The sequence below is a fragment of the Balaenoptera ricei genome, chromosome 10, assembly GCF_028023285.1.
Source record: "Balaenoptera ricei isolate mBalRic1 chromosome 10, mBalRic1.hap2, whole genome shotgun sequence".
NCBI lineage: Eukaryota > Metazoa > Chordata > Mammalia > Artiodactyla > Balaenopteridae > Balaenoptera > Balaenoptera ricei.
The window spans coordinates 46,235,763-46,260,433 of record NC_082648.1 but is presented as its reverse complement, the minus strand read 5'-3'; the positions used below and the strand labels follow the sequence as shown (position 1 = coordinate 46,260,433).

Below are 24,671 nucleotides of genomic sequence, written 5' to 3'. Positions count from 1 at the left end.
AGTTGGAGTATTTGCACAAGCACTTTAGATGATTCTTATGCACACTAAAGATTGAGGATGATTTATTGAATTTATTTTATGTGCCAAGTACATAATTAGTTGTTAAATTCTGGAAGAACAACAGCTAGGCAAGAGAAACATGATTCTTGCCTTTAGGACACTTACAGTTTAATGGATATATGGTTTATCACAGTGCTTTTCCAACATGGGTGTATGTATGAATTACTGAAGGATATTGTTAAAATGTGTGGGATACAGTCTGAGAGCCTGTATTTACAATAAATTCCCAAGTAATGCCAATGCTACTGGACTACTGGCCACACTTTGAGAAGCAAAGTCTAGCAGAAATGATATAGTCCATCTAAATTTCTCTACCCCTGTCCATTGCTTAGTAATTGCTATCCCTCCAATTTGCTGCTATCAAAGAAGACTTCTATAACCCTAAAGGTTTCTTACTAAGAAAATAATGTTAGTTTTGCCCTTTTTAGTCATGTTTGTCATCTAAGGCAAACACAGTGATAGAGACCATTGTATACTGACAGCAGAAAGGATATGCTAAATCAAGATACAGAAAAGTTTTTCATCCCATATAGAATTAATTTTTGGACTATTTGGGATAGGGAGTCAAAAAGTCAAGAAGGTCAAGAAAGAGAATCCTGGGTGTCAGAAATCTAAATGGGAGAAACGCTGGTAGAGAAAATGGCACCTTCTTTCTGAATTTTGAGTTTTAGGAAGGCTATTGAAGGGAAAGATTCAAGAAGTAATTTGCTGATGACCCCTAGACTCACCATCTTCAACCCTTGCACTCAGGCAGGTTTAAGCAAGTGCAAACACTGGCCGTCACCGCCGATGCCTTCTTCTGTCTCTACTCCTACGTATCTAAGACCCCTGTCCAAAAGTTCACACCATCCCACATGTTCTGGAATTGCAACCCAACTGATGTGCCATCCGTCAAGATTCTGGCCCCAGAACCTGAACCTCACTCACCCAGAGAGCGCCTCCGGAAAGCCATCTCCAAAATGTGCCTGTACACATGCCCACGAGATAGGCTATCACCACCCGACCACACCCCCAAAAGGAACAGTTTAGACCAGGTGGTGTGGGAAGTGATGGACAGAGTGCGAGGAGAGAAGCTGGTCCTCCAGCAAGACCCTGGGTTTGGGCCAGTCCCACAGGGAGATCCTGTGCCCCCCATCAGGGGTACAAAGCTGCCCATTTCTTCCTGTCCATGTGCCCTCTGCTTTAAAGAGGAAACACAGCAGGGGATGTCCACATTGCAAGAACCATCAGAAACTCTGGATTCTAACCCCTGTTGCACACATTCTCTGCCCAGGGCAGATCTACAGTGGAGCACAGACCCTGCACAGGTAAAGAGACAGCTGTGGGGTCTACAAGCCACCAGTAAGGAAGCCCATTTAGCCAAGGATGAGACCTTCTGGAAAAGAAAGAGCAGAGCAAGAAAGAGTCTGTTTCAGAAGAATCCCATGGGCAGGAAGGTTAAATCACTGGACCTGTCCATCATCCAACAGCAATGGAAACAGGGCCAAGAGAGAACAGAACTGCACCGATCTCTAACCCAGCAGCTGCAGGACACTTTGGACTTGGAGGTGAGTGGGTTGAAAGTGAGGGAGAGGCTGGCAGAGAAAGGCTCTGGATTCCTGCCCTTGGGTAAAGGAAATCCAGGCTCCTTTTCCTCGCCAGATATATCAATTCTTGAATTACATTCAGAAACCTTTGGGAATGGGTTAATATACAAGGAGGGAGAAAAAGAAATGAGCCTGGTTTCTTAAGAGTGCCCAGGTTTCTAGCACTATTTTTCTAATTCCTTATCTAATCTGATCTTCACTGAAGTTTCTCATCAAGCACACCTGCCCCTGTCATTTGTGGGATCCACACAAGAGTACAGATAGAGGTTACACACTAGGCTAAACACGATTAAATAAAATCTTCTCTTCTACCTTGACAAGTATGTAACCACAAAGTCCTAGAAGTTCAGGTTCAAATCTAGAATTCTCACTCTTAGGACTTCAGTGCTAGAACATGGCAGGGTTCTGCCATGTGGGCAGAGCCCCTCCCTATCCTGTCCCCTTCTCTTCCCATGGCCAGATCTGCCCTGCACCATAAGGGATTTTGCACAGACATATGTGAACACCCCAGTCTGCATATACAAATGCCACAAACCCCCTACCCACACATATAACCACCGTTAGTCATCACTCAGGCCTGGGAGTGCATACACTAGGAGAAATGCTGGTCTTTGAGAGAAAAGACACCAGGCAAAGCCAATGCATTTCCCTGAAACAGGCTTGGGGCCATTTGAATAGCATTTGGGGGGATTCTGGGTATCCAGAGCATGGTCTAGAAGGGGTAGTACAAGATCAAAGTGGACACATCCTCTAGGTCCACCAACTCTTCATCCCATGAGCTCTCTAAAACTCGGAATTCTTCTTGCCTGGGTCTATAGACAGTACTGCCATCAAGTGCTAGAGTCTCGAGGAAAAGCCCTCAAATCCTTGACACAAAGAGAAGCCATGATGATTTGCAGTGTCATTTGCATGTATGTCACCTCTCATTGAATGTAGAGCTGTTCCTGCCTTCCTCACTACCAGGCTCCTACCACAAGAGAAGAGGCCAAGTCTCTCAAGTACATTCAGCCTCTTTCCCTTACAGCTATCTGCCATTCTGCACTTTTCTCCAACACTGGCACTGACTGAGTTCTGCCGGGATCTTGGTTACAGGTGCAAAGCAACAGTGAGGAGGAGGAGAGCCGCTGGCCCAGCAGATCCAGAAACCACCACCTCTACCAGACTTTTGCTGGCAAAGACTCAGGAAGTAAGTGAAGTGGATCTCTCTCTCTCTCTCTCTCTCTCTCTCTCTCTCTCTCGTGTGTGTGTGTGTGTGTGTGTGTGTGTGTGTGTGGTTCTCAAACCTCGCTGCACATTGTAAGCACATGGGAAGATTTTTAAAAATACTCACAGTGAAGTGTCCCACATCCTGTCTTCTGATTTAATTGGTATGGCGTGGAGCCCAGGGACTGATTTTTTTGCTTTTAAGCTCCTAGGGTAATTCTATTATGGCTGGATAAATACTTTGCTAGATCAGTGGTTCTCAAACTTTAGCATCAAAATCACCTGGAGAGCTTGTGACACTACGGATGGCTGGGTCCCAACTCCCAGAGTTTCTGATTGAATAGATCTGGACAGGGCCTAGGAATTTGCATTTCTAACAAATTCTCAAGTGATGTCAATGCTGTTGGTCTGGTGATCACAGTCTGAGAACTGTTGTTCGGGGGGAAAATTCTGTATAACCTTAATATTCAAAATGTAGTCTGCAGATCAGTAGTATTAGCATCATTTGGGATTTTGTTAGAAATGTGGAATCCCAGCCCTTCCCCACCCCCGACCTAATGGATCAAATTTTATTAAGATCCTTAGGTGATTTACTTGCACATTGAAGTTTGAGAAGCATTGTAGTTTGCAACAGGTGAAGACCAACCGGATGAAGACCAACCATGGAGATTTATACCCCAGCACCTGCATTTAGCTACTTTCTAATCAGCCCAAATCATGGGACTTAGGCAAGAGTCCTCAATGTATCTCACATCTATGTTCATTTAGGCTCTGAGTTCCATTCTGCAGCTAGGGTCTGATGTACATAGCTCTCCTTCCCTCCTCAAAGAAGGACAGTGAATCTCATGTAGGTAGTTATTGCAGCTAAAATGTCTTTCCTCTAGATATGAGTTTCGAGTATTAACTCTTTCAGAGCTTTCCTTTATTTTTTGAAAATTTTGGCTAAAGATTTATTATTTAAACTAAGCAGAAATTAATCTCCTGCTATTTCAACTGCCTATCCGCTAGGACCACAGAGAATATGGCATCAGAGATAATGATTTTTCCAAGATAGGAAGAATTGAAATATTTCTTGAACTAAGTAAATGAATCATCTTGCTTAGGGTTCCCTCCATTTTGAACATCTCAGTACTATTTACTGCACTTCCTAGTCCAATAGCTTTTTGTTTAACACCAAAATTTCATTGTTACTGGTCCAGAATCACAAAGGTCTTTATGATTCTAACTCCTTTAATTCAAATTATCTGTGGTTTTAGGGTCCTAATCACTCTACTTTCTCTCTAACCCATAACTTTCATCTCCAGATATATAGCTTGTATGTATCAGTCACTCACAAAAGAGGTAAATATCAGAAGACAGCAATCTACTATATGTAGTTGAAAAAATTTAAGATATGGAGTCAAATGACCTACCTCCCACTAGCTCAATAATCTTGCCAAAATCACTTAACTTTGTTTGTTCCTATGAAACCTCACAGAGAGTTTGTGAAGGTAATGTACCATGCTGGAATAACTGTTATGATGTTGCTGTTACTGCTGCTGCTGATTTTAGAAAAGGTCATCATGGGCAAAATATTTAGATCAGTGAATCCCAATCTTACAAGCTTTTTAAAAAATTGCTATTTCCTGGACTCCACCTAATAGAATTAAATACAAATCTCTTAGGTTTGGACTTGGGCATTATTGTTTATTCTTCTTCAAAAGTTTCCTAGTGTTAGCAGTTACCTATTTTTGCATAATAAACCACCCAAAATATAGCGACTTAAAGGAAAACTTAGTTATTATTTCTTGCTATTTCGTGGGTTTGCTGGGGGGATTCTTCTGCTTGGTTCATCTGGGTTCACTTATGCAGCTGCTTTTGGCTAGTTGACTGGGCTGGCCTAGAAGGTCTAAATGGGCTCACCCTATTGGTGCTAGCCTTGGTGCTGAAGCTCGCTGCTGACTGTCAGCCAGGCAGGCACTCTCTCCATGTGGTGAGTCATTCTTCAGTAGTCTAACTTGTCTTTCTTACGTGGATGTTCAGCAAAAACTGAAGTTGCAATGGCTCTTTTTAAGGATGTGTTTTAAGTTGTACAATGCCCCCTCTACCGCATGTTATTGCTCAAGTCAAAGCACAAAGCCAACCTAGATTCAAAAGGAAGGAAAACAGACTTTACTTTTTTAATAGGAGTGGCAAAGTCACACTGTGAAAAGGCAATGTGGAATGGGAGGGTTGCTGTGGGCATCTTTATAAACAGTCTATCACAGTGATTCTGGCACCCCATGAGGGTTAAGAAAGACTAGTTTAATTAAAGGGCTTTATCCTCACATATTAAAGATGCCCTGAGGCTAAGCTCTTATTCTAAAGCTCATTGAAACTCAGCCACAGCATACGAAATTTGAAAAGGAAATTAACTGCTAAACTTATCAAATTCAAATAGAAAATGTGGAGTATATGCACCACAGCTAGGTTTCCCTGCCAAAAAATTTAATTTATTCTAAAATAGCAAAACAAAACCTTGCTCAAGTGTTAGTTGTCCAGCAGATGTCAGCCTCGCACAAGAAAATGCCAAGATGTCCAGCAAAGCAGGCTGTGCAGGACCTATATGATTATACCTTTCTAGACAATTCATGCAATACCCAAAACATCAGTTCCTCTCACAAACGTCCCATCTTTGACTAAAGGTCAGTATACAGAAAGATTGGAATTGAGTTGCCAGGGAGGAAGTTTCTAGGAGTTAAACATTTCAAATAAGTAACTAGATGTAACTAGACTCCATTTTCTGCTAGGGTGATGGGATTTCATTACAGCAGGAGTTACTGTGGTTAGAGATGCTGTATTTCACTTATTCTAAGATGTACATTTTTCTGCACTTGAATATCTCTGAAATAGAATGGGTCTAACAATTGGCAGTGTCAACCAATATACTTGTGTGTGGGGGGGGGTGTATGTATATATATATATAATACATATACTTGTCTTCTTAATGGAATACAAAAATAATTATGTCTTACAAACAATGATTTATCAGATTCAATGAAACACAGTAACTTTAGAAATTCAATGCACTTAGCCTCTCAGGTAAATGAGGAGGTGATTTTATAGATTTTCCTTTTATGATTCCCCTAGAAAAATGAGAGATCTCTTCTTCACTGACACAGACTTCAGCTGAGGCAGGGGGTCACAGTGGTTCCCAAATCATTCCAATGCTCTATGAGTTTCTTTAATAATCTTCTCACAAAGCTATAAGCTATCTCTCTCAATCCACTCCTCTATCATCCTTTAAGAGATCACAAGGAGTGGGAAGTAGCTATGAAAACAGCTCAGTACTGCCAAGATTAAAGACTGCATAAGAAACATGGGTAGGGAAATTCACTCACCACTATGAAAGGCAGAACTAGGTGGGACAGTTCCTCAGATCTACTGCCCCTTCCAGGATCTGTAATTATCTCCCAGGATCTCTGTATCTAGTCCCAGGTGTTAATCTACTACTTGTTATCAAGCATAGGAGAGGTGCAAGCATGGATAGAAAGTGGTAGCAGCACCCAGCCAGCAGCTGTGTCTAGTTGTGTGGTCCTCATATTTCACAAAGACACTCACTTGAAGAGGCAAATAGGTGTTGGAACCCAGCTCTACTGAGCTTGCCTTCCATAATCTCAAGGGTCTTCTTCTTCTAAGAGGGAGTTTCTTTTTTTCCCCTAATTTATCTATATAAGATGAGCGCCTTTCTGTAATTAGCACAAGGGCACATTTTCTGTTAGAAGAGGATCTTGTTCCCAGCCATCAGCTTTCATCCCTCCCACTCCATCTTTTAGTCTCTTCCAGAGAAGTCTTAATCTTCCTCCAAGTTCCTGGCAAAGAATGACACTCATCCCTCATAATTTGCACCTTGCTCAAGAATTTCAACTTCACGGCCCTTTTATTGGTGCCCTGTTGCTGAAATTTAAATCATTTGACCTTTACCACATTTATGAGAAGCAGGGCTAAGGAGAATATTTTTATTTTTATTTTGTTGTTGTTGTTGTTTCTTTTACCAGATCTGAGGTAGCACAGCATAATATATATCCTGTTTGTGAAGTGATCATATCTAGAGGTGAGAGGTTTCATTTTATTGTCAACACTGCTAGCAGCAAGTGGGAGAAGAGTCAGGAAGGATTAGGTGGGGAGGCTGGTGCAGAGCATAGGATAAAGAAGAAAACTAGTCTGAGATAATCCCAAATGGTGGGTAACTCAACACACTATCTGTTTGTACTTGGTGGAAATTCTGTGAGCCAGCTAGCTGCAGACTTGCTCTTTGATGAAAGATTTTGCCATATGATAATATTAATAATAACAAATATATATAGTGCTTATTACATGTCACACACTATCCTTAGCAGTTTGTGGGAATTAAATCATTTAATCCTGTGATATAAGTTGTTTTATTGTTCCCCATTTTATATGTGATGACCCTGGGCACAGTTATTTTTATACCAAAATAAATTCTCAAGAGGAACTATCAGATAGGAAGTGTAGGGAGAGACAAGAAAAAGGAGAGGAAAGAGAGAGAGGATTATGAGAATGTGATAATTATTTTTCTGCCTCATTTACAATTCTTACCAAGGTTGTTTTGTGTCTGTGGGGGAAATATAATTAAAAACAAAATCTTCTGCCGCCCCAGAATCCCTCTCCAGAAAGGTATAAGAGAAAGAAAAAAGTTTTGTTTTTGAATAAGCGTTAAACCAGAATATGATGTTCATCACAGGCAAAAGATGTGCTAAAGAGATTGCAGAGACAGAAAGGAATCTTACTCTCTTATATATCCAAGAAGATACAACCCATTACATACATGTTGTCAAAATAAACAATAACTAGTCCTTGAGTAAGAGGACTTGACAGCACCATTTTCCACACATAGCTCATCCTAGATTCACCTGGTAACTTAGGTGGCCAACCATATTAGCTAATTGTCTTTAGCCAAAGGAATAATAAATACCTCTCATGTTTTTATGGCAATTCGTGGTTTTGCATTTGGAGCCAGGCATCTAAGTTAGACTGGAGACTGAGAGATGGGGGCTCTATGATCCTTGATACATTTCAAAGCAATGGCTTCCATATCCTTGAGAGAGACATTTCTGGTTTGTAAAGGTGTCAAGGGGCTTATTTAGCCTTTAAAAAATATTTGCATACATTTCAAAGAAACAAAGAATTTACAAGTTTCCTAAAGAAACATGTTTTAACCTGCCAGCTGAGTGACCTGCCCCTGCTCACTACTCCCCCATGGCCCTACAAAAGTGGCCAGGTGAGCACAGCCCACACAGGGAATGCTCCTTGAGTCAACCTAGTTCTGATGGCCAATAGGATTGCCTTTCTGGGCTCCACAGGTCTGAAACAATTAGAGAGATAGTTCTTGGTAGGCTACCACCCCCAGGGCACTGCACAGACAGCAGACTGAAACAACCCCCAGTCTTCCCATGCAAAAGGCCTATTTACTTGTCCTGGAGCGTCAGCCTGAGAAGTAGGGTTCAAGTTAACCACACATCTAGATGCTACAGAAGTGTTCTCAGGGAACATTAGCCAGTACTCTCACTTGACTTCACTACAACTCACCAGTACCTCCAAGAAAGGTGCTTATACACTCAATTGTGACACTCTCAAAGGGACACCTCCAGGTTCTTGGTCTTGATGCCAGCAGAGTCTACAATTTCAGTCCCACAGGACCGTATATATTTGCATATCTTAAAAGCTGCTGCCTGAAGGTCTAACTTTCAATCAGCCCAAAACTGAGATCCCTCCTCTAGGACACTCACAGGTCATGGCACATTCTCAACAACTGGGACCTACCAAGAATAAATCAGGCTGCTTAGACAAACACAAATGTTTGAGAGACAACCAGCTGGGGAAAGGTTAAATGATAAGGTTCATCTCCTACACAAGGCCATTCCTTCAAGACTGGGAAACATAGCTATTTCACATAGAAACAACACAAGAGAGTCAAGCAAAAATGAGGAGTCAAAGGAATATGTTTCAAATGAAAGAACAAGATAAAAACCCAGGGAAAAGAAACAAAAAAACCTCAATGAAACGGAGACAAGTAATTTACCTGATAGAGCATTCAAACTAATGGTCATTAAAGTGCTCACCAAACACAGGAGAAGAATGGATAAACACAGTAAGAACTTTAAACAAAATTATAGATAATAAAAGAAAGTAGAAAACAAACATCACAGGTTTGAAGAATACAATAACTGAACTGAAATGTACACTAGCAGTGTTCAACAGCATACTAGATGAAGCAGAAGAAAGAATCAGTGATCCGGAAGACATGGCAGTGGAACTCACCCAACAGAGCAGCAAAAAGAAAAAAGAAATTTAAAAAGTGAAGATAGCTTAAAGGACCTATGAGGCAACATCAAGAGGAATAACATTTGAATTGTAGGGGTACCAGAAGGAGAAGAGAGAAAGAAAGGGGCAGAAAACGTATTTGAAGAAATAATGGCTGAAAATGTCCCTAACTTGGTGACAGAAACAGACATCTAGATCCAAGAAGCCCAGAGTGTTCCACACAAGATGAACCCAAAGAGAGCCACACCAAGATTATAATTAAGATGTCAAAAGTTAAAGATAAAGAGAGAATCTTAAAAATAGCAAGAGAAAAAGAACTTGTTATGCAGACGCTAACCCCCATAAGACTATCAGCCAATTTCTCAGCAAAAACTGCAGGCTGGGAGTGGCATGATATATTCAAAGTGCTGAAAGAAATAAACTTCCAACCAATTAATACTCTACCCAGCAAGGTAATCATTTAGAATTGAAAAAAAGATAAAGAACTTTCCAGACAAACAAAAGCTAAAGGAGTTCATCACCACTAAACCAGTCTTGCAGTAAATGTTAAAGAACCTTCATTAAACTGAAAAAAGGGGGCACTAATTACTAACAAGAGAACATATGAAAGTGAAAATCTCACTGGTAAAGGTAAATATATATTAAAGGTAGTGGATTAATAACTTATAAATCCAGTATGACGGCTAAAATACAAAAGCAGTAAAAATAACTAGAACTAAAATAATTAGGTAAGAGGTACACAAAATAAAAAGATGTAAAATGTGACATCAAAAACACAAAATGTGAAACAACAAGGTCCTACTATATAGCAGAGGGAACTATATCCAATCTCCTGGGACAAACCATAATGGAAAAGAATATTTTAAAAGGATGTATTATGTGTAAAACTGAGTCACTTTGCTGTACAGCAGAGATTTGTACAACATTGCAAATCCACTATACTTCAATTAAAAAAACAAAATTAAATAAAAATAAAAACCACAAAATTTGGATGGGGGGTTAAAATATAGAGTTCTAGAACGCATTCAAACTTAACTTGCTATCAATTTAAATACATCAAAACTCTCAACAAAGTGGGCATAGAGGGAACATGACTCAGCATAATAAAGGTAATATATGACAAGGCCACAGCCAGCATCATACTCAATGGCGAAAAGCTGAAAGCTTTTCCTTTAAGATGAGGAGCAAGGAAAGGATGACCACACTCACCACTTTTATTCAACATAGTACTGGAATTCCTAGCCAGAGCAATTAGTCAAGAAAAAGAAATAAAAGGCATCCAAATTGGAAAGAAAGAAGTAAAATTGTCACTATTTGCAGATGACAAATATATGGAAAACCCTAAAGCCTCCTCCAAAAAACTGTGAGAACTAATAAACAAATTCAGTAAAGGTGCAGGATACAAAATTGATATACAAAAATCTGTTGCATTTTTAAACACTAACAATGAGCTATCAGAAAGAGAAATTAAGAAAACAATCCCATTTATAACTGCATCAAAAAGTAAATTAAAATACCTAGAATAAATTTAACCTAGGAGGTGAAAGACCTCTACACTGAAAACTATAAGACATTAATGAAAGAATTGAAGAAGACACAAATAAATGGAAAGATATTTTGTGCTCATGGAGTAGAGAATTAATATTATTAAAACTTCCATACTACCCAAAGCAATATACAGATTCAGTACAATCTCTTTCAAAATACCAAGGGTATTTTTCACATAAATCAAGTACACAATCATAAAATTTATATGGAATCACAAGAGATCCTGAACAGCCAAAACAATCTTGAGAAAGAAAAACAAAGCTGGAGGCATCACACTCCCCGATTTCAAACTATACTACAAAACTATAGTAATAAAAACAATATGGCATTGGCATAAAAACAGACACATAGATTGATGCAACAGATAAGAGAGCCCAGAAGTAAACCCACCCATATATGGTTAACCAATTTACAACAAAGGAGGCAAGAAGATACAGTGAAGAAAGGAGAGTCTCTTCAATAAATTATGTTGAGAAAACTAGACAACCACATGCAAAAGTATGAAACTGGACCACTATCTTACACCATACATAAAAATTAACTCAAAATGGATTAAAGACTTCAATGTAAAACCAGAAACCATAAAAATCCTAGGAAAAAAAAGCATAGGCAGTAAGCTCCTTAACACTGATCTTAGCAATATTTTTTTTTTTTGGCTCTGACTCCAGAAACAATGGAAACAAAGCAAAAATAAACACATAGGACTATATCAAACTAAAAAGCTTCTGCACAGTGAAGGAAACCATCAACAAAATAAAAAGGCAACCAACTGAATGGGAGAAGATATTTTCAAATCATATACCCAGTAAGTGGTTAATATTCCAAAGTATGTAAGAACTCATATAACTCAATTAATAAGAAAAACAAACAATCTATTTAAAAAATAGGCAGGGTCTGAATAGACGTTTTTCCAAGGAAGACATACAGATCAGGTCAATAGGTACATGAAAAGATGCTCAACATCACTAATGCAAGTCAAAACCACAATGTGATCTCACCTCACACCTGTCAAAATGGTAAAAAAGACAACAAATATCAAGTGTTGGCAAGGATGTGGAAAAAAGAGAACCCTCATGAACTGCTGATAGGAGTGTAAATTGGTGCAGCTGCTATGGAACACAGTATGGTGGTTCCTCAAAACATTAAAATTAGAACTACCAATAATTGCTTTTCTGAGCGTTTATCCAAATAAAATGAAAACACTAATTTGAAAAGATATATGCACCCTTGTGTTCATTGCAGCACTATTTACAATAGCCAAGGTATGGAAACAACCTGTGTCCATCAATGGATAAATGGATAAAGAAGAGGTGGTATATGTATACAATGGAATACTACTCAGCCATTAAAAAAAAAGAAATCTTACCATTTTCAACAACATACATGGACCTCAAGAGTATAAAGACGCAGACCTACTAGAGAATGGACTTAAGGACACGGGGAGGGGGAAGGGTAAGTTGGGACAAAGTGAGAGAGTGGTAGTGTATATATGGACATATAAACACTACCAAATGTAAAATAGATAGCTAGTGGGAAGCAGCTGCATAGCACAGGGAGATCAGCTCGGTGCTTTGTGACCAGCTAGAAGGGTGAGATAGGGAGGGTGGGAGGAAGGGAGATGCAAGAGGGAAGAGATATGGGGATATATGTATATGTATAACTGATTCACTTTGTTATAAAGCAGAAACTAACACACCACTGTAAAGCAATTATACTCCAATAAAAATAAAAAGAGTATTATGCTAAAGGAAATCAGTGTGACAGAGAAGACAAATACCATATGATTGCACTTCTATGTGGAATCTAAAACCAAAACAAACAAACAAAACAAAACTCATTATACAGAGAACAGATGGGGGTTGCCAGAGGGGTAAAGTGTTGGAGGGTAAGTGAAATGGGTTACGGGGATCAAGAGGTACAAACTTTCAGTTATAAAATAAATAAGCTATGGGGATATAGTATACAGCCTGGATACAGTAGTCAATAATATTGTATTGCAAATTTGAAAGTTGCTAAGAAAGTAAATCTTAAGAGGTCTCATCACCCCCCCACACACACACACACAAAAGAACCATGCTTTAAGAAAAGGGGGGGTGGAGGCAAAGCCTATTTCTCAACAAGGAAATTTGACTTCTTATTTTGAATCTGTATTTGCCATTACACTTCTTTGCGTCTTTGTTTCTCTTCCTTTGCTTTCCCTTTGTCTGTACTGCCTCATTCTTCTTTGGAACTGTGGAAGGCAGAAGAGTAATTTCTATATGCATAACATAATGTTCATTTTCTGAGTTACACATTTCACATATTCCAATGGATTACCGAGGCTGTATCCAAGGCAGTCACGCCACATGGCTTCATGTGTCAACATTCACATAGACTGTGGTGTAAGCATTCCTCCTGGAGATGTGCAGAGCAGAGGCCCTGGCTCTATCCACACCACCTCACCTAGCCCTTCATGTGAATGGCCTTTAGTGATTATATAACCTTTTTGGGGATATTATCTCACATAAACCTTATAATCACATAGAGAGCAAAAACCGTTTTATGCTTGACAAGGCTCAGAGCAGGAAAATTACTTAGCAAGATTATGTAATTAGTTAGTTAATATCAGAATCAGAGCTAGAACTTAGGTCTCCTGACTCCAAACCAGTGCTGTTTTCATCAGTGCACACTGCCCAGAGTGTGCAGGAGCTCGGACTGTAGCTGTGGATCAGAGCAAGTCTCACTACCTGTACTTGAATCTGACCTTCATTAACTTGTGCCCTAACCCTTTGAGCTAAGCACCAATAACCTCACTACCTTTGTCAACACTGAATTTTGCTTGCCTTCTTATAAACTCACTGGCAAGATGAGTGTTATGCAGGTTAAGCAGGAACACTCACAGGCCGCTTGGAGCTCATAGTTTAGTGAAAGACATGATAGGAAAATCCACAATTACTTTGATTTAATTTCATCAAATGCCATAGGGACATAGAAAAATGAACTTCCCAGAGGATGACATGTCCAGGTGAATCTGGACAGATGAGTAAAGGTTGAACACAGGAAAGTTATGGGGGGAGGTAGAAGAAGAAACAAGACATTGATATCCTAGGCAGAGAGAAAACATGTTCAAAGGCAAAGAGGAATGGAATGTCATAATACTGTATCTTCAGAAGCTACACCTTCTGCCTAGTGGTCGAAAGGGAATATGTGGGAGAAGATCAAAATTAAGAATAGGAAAGATAAATAGAAATCAGATTATGAAACAAAGTCTTCTGTGTTATTTTCAGTGTTTTGATTTAGTCTAGGAAGATAGGAAACTACTTAAAATTTTATGAAGGAAGTGACATGATTAGATTTATCTTTTAGAAAGATCATTCTAGCAGAGGTATGGGAGATGGATTAAATAGGGAGCCAGTGGAGTAGGGAAAATCATCTAAGGGTCTACCACAAAAGATAGAGGAGAAATGTAATGACCAGAAGTAAGACAAGAGTGCTGGGAATAGAGAGGAAGGAGAGTGAGATTTTGAGATATTTAATATGTACAATGGCTAAGCCTAAGACCAACCATATTTGTGTTTGTGGGAGAGGGAAGGGATGAGAAAAATAAAGGAACACAGAGAAATTTGCAGGTTTCATCTTAGGTAACTAAGTGAATATTAATGCCCTTTTATTAAGAACAAAATACAGTAGAAGCAAGTTGGAAGGCAAATATTTTAAAGTATAAGTTTAAAAAGGCAAAATACTGCTTCAAGAAGGAAGGTGTAGTGTTCAGTAACATATGTCATAAAATATCCACTAGGAAAGACAATGCAACTATACCTTTGGATTTTCCACTAGAAAATGATTAGGAAACTTGATAACAGTATTTTTATTTGTGTGACAGGGCTTTACAATATTAATGTGAAAAATGAATAGGAAATTATGCAAACAAAGTAGGTAAAGGGGTCAAGAGACTCTAAGGAGTGTTTTGTTTTGTTTTGTTTTCTAGGATGTGGAAGTTTTAAGCATGTATATTTGCTGAAGGAAAAGAATCAATAGGGTGGAGAAGGCCATGGTTCAGGAGGGAAGGGAAATGAGGATGTGAGGTCAACAGAGAGCTGGAATGAGTTGAGATCCAAAGCACTTTTGGAGGGTTTAGCCAGGAACTGAGGTACTGATCTTTGAGTTTAGAGGAAAGGAAAAAGGACAGATGTGAATACAGTTACATTGGTTGTCTGGAGAAGAGGTCAAGAAATATATGCTTACTGGTTTCTCTCTTTTTCCTATTGGGTCATCATTAAAAGCATGAGGCAGGAAATCTGAGGAGGATCATAAAGATTTGAGATCACCACTATGGAGAAGGGACAAGAATAATATTTATTAATAGAAATATGTATTAATAGTCAAATTGGTGAATAACATCAAGGCTCAGCTCAAGGTGCAGAACATGGATTGGGAATAGTTTTGTCATTTTCTCCAGCAGTGCTCAGCAGTCTATACAAAAGAATAAGAATAAAAGCATAGGTATACTTTTATAAGTCTAAACATTAAGAAGTGAACTTTTTCAGGAATCTCATTTCATGGTGAGAAGAGCAGAAAGCCTAAGTCACATGACTCTTTGATTCCATTGCTGCTGCTGCTAATAACTTTAAATATTACTTATAGTAGTGAGAAACATTTCCCCAGGTAGGGTATAAAAGTTTCTACCAATCCAGTACACAAAGTTGTCTCAAAGATGCATGATGTGACAAACAACCCAATCAAAAAATGAGCTGAAGACCTAAATAGACATTTCTCCAAAGAAGACATACAAGTGGCCAACAGGTGCATGAAAAGATGCTCAGCATCACTAATTATCAGAGAAATGCAAATCAAAACTACAATGAGGTATCACCTCACACCAGTCGGAATGACCATCATTAAAAAATCCACAAACAATAAGTGCTGGAGAGGGTGTGGAGAAAAGGGAACCCTCCTACACTGTTGGTGGGAATGTAAATTGGTGCAGGCACTATGGAGAACAGTATGGAGGTTCTTTCAAAAACTAAAAATAGTGTTACCATATGATCCAGCAATCCCACTCCTGGGCATATATACAGAGAAAACTCTAATTCAAAAAGATACATGCACACCAATGTTCATAGCAGCACTATTTACAATTGCCAAGACATGAAAGCAACCTAAATGTCCACAGACAGATGAATGGATAAAGAAGATATGGTATATATACACAATGAAATATTACTCAGCCATAAAAAAGAATGAAATAATGCAATTTGCAGCAACATGGATGGACCTAGAGATTATCGTACTAAGTGAAGTAAGTCAGACAGAGAAAGACAAATATCATATGATATCACTTATATGTGGAATCTAAAAAATGATACAAATGAAATTATTTACAAAATAGAAACAAACTCACAGACATAGAAAGCGAACTTATGGTTACCAAAGGGGATAGTGGGAGAGGGGGAGAGATAAATTAGGAGTTTGGGATTAACAGATACACACTACTATATATAAAACAGATAAACAACAAGGTCTTACTGTATGGCACAGGGAATTGTATTCAATATCTTGTAATAACCTATAATGAAAAAGAATATTTGTATGTGTAACTGAATCACTTTGCTGTACACCTGAAACTAACACAACATTGTAAATCAACTATACTTCAATTTTTAAAAAAATGCATGATGTGTTTCTTTTAAATTCCCATTGCAGCCTTTCACCACCACCACAGCACATGCTCTGACAGCAGCGGCTTCATAGAAGAGCCTAACTCCCACCTCCTCTTGCAGGAGGCTGTATGGCCTCCAATATCCAGCTCCTGCTCCCTGGCCCTACAAACTCCTGATCTCAGTAGGAGAAAAGCAGCATGGTACACCGGACAGAAGACCAGAGTAAGAGACTTGGAATCTCCATCCTGATGCTATCATGAACAGCATGCATAGAGACAGACCTTAGGCAGTCACTTCATTTCTCTTTGGTTTTTCTACTCTGTGGGTATTAGAATACATGATCTACATGGTAGGGACAGTGGTAACCTGGACAAATACTTAATTTTCTCTCAAGCTTTGACACTGCCTAGGACAGTTAGAAGATTTAAGGATGATCAAATTTCAGGAACAAGGGTTGCTACTGGAATACCCTCAAAGGGCTCAAGCTAAATGAGGAAGCACAAATCCCACTTTCAGACCCTGAAACCTTGGTGCAGCCTACAGTAGGAATCCCCCTGATCCTCTATTCATCCCCCTGTGCTCCCAATTAAATTCCAGGAAGTCTTCCACCATACCGGTGTCTTGTTTTTCTTCTTGAGGCCTCATCCAAGGAGATCCACTTGGAGCCTCCCCACTAAAACCATTTTCTCCCTGTATCCTAAATTTTGGATCTTTATAGGAAAAGAGATGAGCGGGATTCAGAGTCCCTCCTCTTGGCCATTGCAAAAAATTCACAGTATTTTCTGCTGGCAGAAAACAATACAAATAAAAATATGTTTTTAAACCTTGGCATTTTTTAAAAAGAATAAGCAGTTGTGGTTTGTGTCAGAAGGAAAATGTTTTGTCAATAAACAGAGCTTGAACACTGACAGGACTCTACCAGGCCATATGTGGTATAGAGCATTTTAGATACATTCCTTCTCGAAGAAAATTTTAGTAGGGTGGGAGAGGTCACATGCGCGCGCACGCTTACAGTAATGTATTACTTGGTTGCCTAATACACTGCAAGATAGTGTATGGTAGACAATTAGAATATTGCCTACCATACCAGTAAACAAAGGATGTCACAGTCATCAGCGACTGCAGCCCTTCAACGTGAGTCGGTGAGCCCTGAGGAAACTCAGGATATGAAAACACAGGATACTGGCCCCAGATAGCCGAGGTGCATATCAAAGGAATGATTTCAGTGAGCCCGTACTCCTGCATCTTCTCATACATAGAAAAACGCTAAATTCCTTAACTTGACATATCTGATTTTCTTTAATTAACAGTAATCTTTTGATGTTCCCGACTACCTGCCCTTTGTTACAAAACTCCTGTGTATCCTAGCTCCCCTCCCTTGCCTCCTCAGAGCGGTACTCTCAGGGTTATTGAGATGCTGCCTCCCAGGCTTGAAGTCCTAAAAATTCCCACCAAATAAAACATAACTCTCAGGGCTTCCCTGGTGGCGCAGTGGTTAAGAATCTGCCTGCCAATGCAGGAGACATGGGTTCGAGCCCTGATCCCGGAAGATTCCCACATGCCACAGAGCAACTAAGTCCGTGCGCCACAACTACTGATGCTGTGTGCCACACCTACTGAAGCCCACATGCCTAGAGCCCGTGCTCCACCACAAGAGAAGCCACCGCAGTGAGAAGCCTGTGCACTGCAACAAAGAGTAGCCCCCACTCACTGCAACTAAAGAAAAGCCCAGGCACAGCAATGAAGACCCAATGCAGCCAAAAGTAAATAAATAAATTTATTTAAAAAATAATAATAACTCTCAACTTTTAGGTTGTGAATAATTTTTCAGTCGACAATAGCAAAGATCAGGAGAGAGGGATGAGAGAGAAAGGATAACCATGAGTGTTAGAGAAAAAAAAAATCGTACCAGATATTATGAGCAAACAGAACTCTATTTTATTTTGATACTATTGCCAGTCATAGAGCATAAGCCAGTCTGGTTGCCTAGCTAGGTGGAAACAAAGGGCTGGAGAGTTTTTAAGAGCTGTAGTGGCAGGCATCTTAGACCATCTCTGTTTGCTAATTGTCCTTACCCAAAGGAAAAGTAAACTTTCTCGTATCTTCTTGACAGGAGATAGTTTTGCAACTTGGAATTAGCCCTCCTCCCCCCACCCCTAAGTTAGGCTCCTACCCTCCCACAGAAACTGGGGAAACTTATCCATTCTTTTCTAGATTCTTTTGCCATATAGGCCATTACAGAGTATTGACTAGAGTTCCCTGTGCTCTACAGTAGGTCCTTATTAGTTATCTGTTTTACATACAGTAGTGTGTATATGTCAATCCCAATCTCCCAATTTATCCCTCCCCATCCTTTCCCCCCCACTGGTAAGCATAAGTTTGTTTTCTACATCTGTGACTCTATTTCTGTTTTGTAAATAAGTTCATTTGTATCATTTTTTAAGATTCTACATATAAGCAATACCATATGATATTTGTCTTTCTCTGTCTGACTTATTTCACTCAGTATGACAATATCTAGCTCCATCCATGTTGCTGCAAATGGCATTATTTCGTTCTTTTTTATGACTGAGTAATATTCCATTTGTGTGTGTCTGTGTGTGTGTGTGTATACACACACACAATGAATATATATATATATATATATATATATATATATATATATATATATATATATATATATATCACATCTTTTTTATCCATCCTTCTGTTGATGGACATTTAGGTTGCTTCCATGTCCTGGCTATTGTAAATAGTGCTGCAGTGAACACTGGGGTACATGTATCTTTTCGAATTATGGTTTTCTACAGATATATGCCCAGGAGTGGGACTGCCAGATCATATGATAGCTCTATTTTTAGTTTTTTAAGGAACCTCCATACTGTTCTCCATAGTGGCTTTACCAATTTACATTCCCACCAACAGTGTAGGAGGGTTTCCTTTTCTCCACACCCTCTCCAACATTTATTGTTTGTAGATTTTTTGATGATGGCCATTCTGACTGGTGTGAGGTGATACCTCATTGTGGTTTTGATTTGCATTTCTCTAATAATTAGCAGTGATGAGCATCTTTTCATGTGCCTATTGGCCATCTATATGTCTTCTTTGGAGAAATGTCTATTTAGATCTTCTGCCCATTTTTTGATTGGGTTGTTTGTTTTTTGATGTTGAGCTGCATGAGTTGTTGGTATATTTTGGAGATTAATACCTAACACCCTTTCAATGCTGATTTCTCTCTGCCACAACTACTCCCACCTCACCCCCATTGCCCTCACTGCCATCCTGGGTCACCTAGGAAACCCGGTGAAAGGAGAGGAGCCAATCTGGGATGTAGGACACCCACAAGAAACAGGCTGCTCATATTTGCAGCCCCACAAGGCAAAGTGACAAGTGTCCATATACAAATTGCAGTTTCTAAGTGAATTCTAAGTATAGGCTGGGAAAGACAGGGTCATTACAGGGAGCTGATTCAAAGGAAAGTAATGTGGGTGGAAAAGGCTTTAGGAGATGGCTTTCCCGAACTACATGAAGGCCTCTGGAGGCTACTGGGTGGAAGAGTGGGGAGAGGGACCATTGGAATGGGGATGGAGGGCCCAGAGGTACTTAGCTCGTTTGGAGAGGGTATAAGCTTTCAGAGTTGCCAAAATCTGAGGATTGGGTGGGTATTTCAAGTTATCCCTTCCCAGGTATCTGACTCTACTTAGATTCACAGCTCCAGAGTGCAATGAGGATATAAACCCTACTTGGGGCCCCAAACATGAAAGCCTATACCCTCATCATTCACTAGCCAGCTGTATGATTTAGGCATGGTGTTTAACCTCCCTAAGTTCTCAACTGTAAAGTAAAGATACTGAGAACTGTCCTGTCTAGTATACTGGATCGGAATAAGCAAAGTAATGGTATAAAAGTGCTTTTAGCACAGCAATGTTTATTCTAGGAAGGATTCTAATGAGACAGAAAGCCCTGACTCACAGCATCAGAATGTCAGTAAAGTGAGGGGTAGGATTAGAATCTAGACACTCACTAACTGTGTTACTTTATTCATGGCTATTGCAATATGGAGAGAGGCCAGAACTAAGCCTGAACTCAACTCTGCTGAAGCAGGAGTGATAGTTTTTAAGGGTGAGAGTGAGCTAATGGAAAAACACCAGAAGACCTTAGGAGGTGGCCATAGGCTATCTGTATTTGCTAACTAGCTTTATCCAAAGGAAAAATCTCTCTCATATCTTTGTGACAGGAGATAGTTTTTCAACTTAGGGCTAGGCACCCTATGATGTTAGGCTCCTACCCTCCCACAGAAACTGGGAGATAAAGGTGCTAATTCTCTTTCGATGATTACATTCCAAAGAGATGGCTCCCAGGTCCTTGTAAAAGACAGTTCTGAGTTGTAGAACTGGCAAGAGTGTTTTTCTTTTTTTTTACTTTTTATTATTTTTATTTATTTATTTATTTTTTAAACATCTTTATTGGAGTATAATTGCTTTACAATGGTGTGTTGGTTTCTGCTTTATAACAAAGTGAATCAGTTTTACATATACATATGTCCCCATATCTCTCCCCTCTTGCGTCTCCCTCCCTCCCACCTTTTTTACTTTTTAAAATTGAAGTATAGTTGATTTACAATGCTGTGTTAGTTTCAGGTGTACAGCATAATGGTTCAGATATATATATATATATATATATATATATATATATATATACATTCTTTATATATATTTCAGATTCTTTTCCATTATAGGTTATTACAAAATATAGAATGTAGTTCCCTGTGCTATACAGTAGGTCTTTGTTGGTTATCTATTTTATATATAGTAGTGTGTATAGGTTAATCCCAAGCTCCTAATTTATCCCTCACCCCCTTTCCCCTTTTGTAACCATAAGTTTGTTTTCCACATCTGTGAGTCTGTTTCTATTTTATAAATAAGTTCATTTGTATCATTTTTTAGATTCCACATATAAGTGATATCATATAATATTTGTCTTTCTCTGTCTAATTACTTCACTTAGTATGATAGTCTCTAGATCCATCCATGTTGCTGCAAATGGCATTATTTCATTCCTTTTTATGGCTATTATTCCACTGTATATATATATATATATATATATATATATATATATATATATATATACACACACACACACCACATCTTCTTTATCCATTCGTCTGTCCATGGACATTTAGGTTTCTTTCATGTCTTGGCTATCGTAAATATACTGCTGATATGAACATTGGGGAGCATGTTTCTTTTTGAATTAGAGTTTTCATCTTTTCCAGATATATGCCCAGGAGTGGGATTGCTGGATCATATGGCAACTTTATTTTTAGTTTTTTAAGGAACCTCCATACTGTTTTCCACAGTGGCTGCACCAATTTCATTCCCACCAACAGTGTAGGAGGGTTCCCTATTCTCTACACCCTCTCCAGCATTTATTGTTTGTAAACTTTTTGATGATGACCATTTTGACCAGTGTGAGGTGATACCTCATTGTAGTTTTGATTTGCATTTCTCTAATAATTAGTGATGTTGAGCATCTTTTCATGTCCCTCTTGGCCATCTCTATGTCTTCTTTGGAGAAATGTCTATTTAGGTCTTCTGCCCATTTTTCGACTGGGTTGTTTTTTTTTTTAATATTGGGCTGCATGAGCTGTTTGTATATTTTGGAGATGAATCCTTTGTCAGTCGCATCATTTGCAAATATTTTCTCCCAGTCTGTAGGTTGTCTTTTTGCTTTGCTTATGGTTTCCTTTGCTGTGCAAAAACATAAGTTTGATTAGGTCCCATTTGTTTATTTTTGCTTTTTTTTCTTTTGCCTTGGGAGACTGACCTAAGAAAACATTGCTACAATTTATGTCAGAGAATGTTTTGCCTATGTTCTCTTCTAGGAATTTTATGGTGTCATGTCTTATATTTAAGTCTTTAAGCCTACAATGGCAAGTTTTCTAAAAAAAAATGCTCTAAGAAAATGGAGGTCAGGAGCCTAGAATCAAGAAGAAGCCTGCCTAAAGCTCAGTTAGGTTGAAGGGAACATTAAGGCCATCTTGTTCAATACTAATTATAATAATATTTACTCCATAAGCTTGCTGTGAGCATCAAATGAGTTATTTTCTGGAAGAGCAGAGCAGAGTGCCTGGCACTTATTAATCATGAGCAAAGGGTTTGAAATTATTAATATTATAAATGATATCTGAGATTTCTTCCATTTCTGAGGTTTGTTAATTCTTTAGGACATAATGACTTTAATACAGAAAAACAATATTTTCTCATAAAACAGCTGTAAGTCTCAATTTCCTGGGCATCAGTTTGTATTCTTAGGCAGTTTTCCAAGGTGAACATTTAATCTCCAGTCACTTTCCTGCCCTTGCTCAGCACACATTTGCTGCCTATTCTAACACATTCACAGCCCCTAAGGTCTCAAGACTTCACAGTTTTTATAAACCAAACCAAATTAGTGATGTGACTCTTCTAGGGGTGGAGAGGGCTGATGTTTGGTGCTTATTAATATCTAATGCACAATGACTATTATATTATCTGCTGGTTGGCATGATCATTTTCCCTGTACCCACCTCTTTGTTAGTGTGAGGATGGGAATTAATAGCATGAGGGTATCTAAGGAAGACCTCTGCTTCATCCATCCTTCCTCAGTCCTGTCTCTATGGGGAAATGTTTCCATAAAGGTCTATAATAAGACACCCGAGCTTGGACAGCAAATGGCTCAAGACAATTCTTTTTTTTTTTTTCATGATGTAGCAAGTATGTATTTATAATTATTTATGTTTTCACTTTTATTTTTTTTTCACACACACACACTGTATTTTATTTTTACAAGAGATAAATGGACTGGCACCAAGCATTGTAAATGGATGACCACAACAAAAGCAACAATTATTGCAATTACCAAACACGAAACACACTCATACTATATCATAATATTGACATTCAGTCCAGTAATCCTCCACTGTAACAGCTCCTTTACTTTGCAGTGAAAATTGATTTGTATATTCTTTGACAATTCTAATGACACTGTTTTGTAAAGATTTTCTATCCTAAGAAAATTTCTTTCTCAGATGTTTAGTGCATGATAAAGTTACCATTCTTTAATACAACTATCTCCTTCTGTACATTCCTATGGCTATACTTGGTCACCAGTAAACAATCATATGCAAGCAGATGATTTCTATGCATGAAAGCAAACAGTAAATCATATATATATATAAAAGCATTATATTATTTCTTTTCATAAGTTGCAATTTAAGGCACAACTAGTCTCTTTTTATATCCTATACCACTTCCCAAATGTACCTGTTAATTCAACTTTTATACTATAATCAAAATCAAGGTTACTGTATTTATAGCATTTTAAGAAAAATGCGTTGTTCAGCATTTTTCCCTGTGGCCTCTCATTAGTGAGCCAGGATGCAGTAACCTTCAGTAGGGTGCCTTCTGATCTTGGTGCATGCAGAAGAAATAGAGGAATGAACACAGGACTGAGAGTAAGAAATATTAGCTTGTGCATTGTCATGGCTCTAAACCTGCCTCCTGACCCTGGATAAGTCTCTTTCTCTCTCTCAGCCTCAGAGTCCTCATCAACTCCCTATTACAGCTGTCGAAGCCCCTTTAATCCATATCCCCCTTTCCTGCCATAATTTTTCTCTACAGAACTTACACTACTTCACAGTCTATGTTTACTTACATGTTTATTGCCTCTTTTTCCTTAATAGAATGTGCAGGAAGACACTTATCTGTTTTGTTCACTAATGTCCTCGGGGCTAGAAAACCACCTGATGCATAAGCATCACTCTGTTTCTTAAATAAATGAACAAATGAGGAATGAGGAGACCAGATTAGATGATCTCAAATCTTAACCATTGAATCTTTGATTTAGTCATGAGGTATTTCACCATTTGGTTTCGTTCCACCTTGTTGCATCCTTATCCTCCCAAATGAACTGTAATAAAATACTTCCACCATCTCATGAACTTAACAATAGCAACAAAGATTTAGGTTAGATGCAAAGCCTTCCTCATACATTCAAATCTATGTTAGTTCTTACACCAGAAATGGCTCCCAATTTGTTCCTTATATAAAATTTATCTCCCAATATATATTAAAACAGGCACTGGGACCTTCTCTTTATCTGTACACCCAAAGGAAGAAAGTAAGAAATTTGAAAGTAGGGCTTTAGTGGCTATGTAAAGAAACAGTAGGAGGAAAGTCTGGGAATTGTTCCCTCCCCTTGAGGATCTTAATACTTCAGAAGGAAGAAAGAATATTGCTCTACCAGGCAAAAAGTGATCCTGCCTAGATGCAGAGAGATGGGTGAGTGAATTTTC

The 24,671-nt window shown here is 38.7% G+C and overlaps 1 protein-coding gene across 1 annotated transcript in view; it reads left to right on the top strand.

Annotated features, from left to right (window-relative positions):
- TESPA1 (thymocyte expressed, positive selection associated 1) overlaps nucleotides 1-16,588 on the top strand; it is a 31,813-nt gene extending 15,225 nt beyond the window's left edge. Inside the window, exons 8-10 of the mRNA XM_059934637.1 lie at nucleotides 811-1,607; nucleotides 2,739-2,832; nucleotides 16,383-16,588. Coding sequence (XP_059790620.1) covers nucleotides 811-1,607; nucleotides 2,739-2,832; nucleotides 16,383-16,588 — 1,097 coding nt within the window. The remainder of the gene's footprint in view (nucleotides 1-810; nucleotides 1,608-2,738; nucleotides 2,833-16,382) is intronic.
- The last annotated feature ends 8,083 nt before the right edge of the window (nucleotides 16,589-24,671 follow it).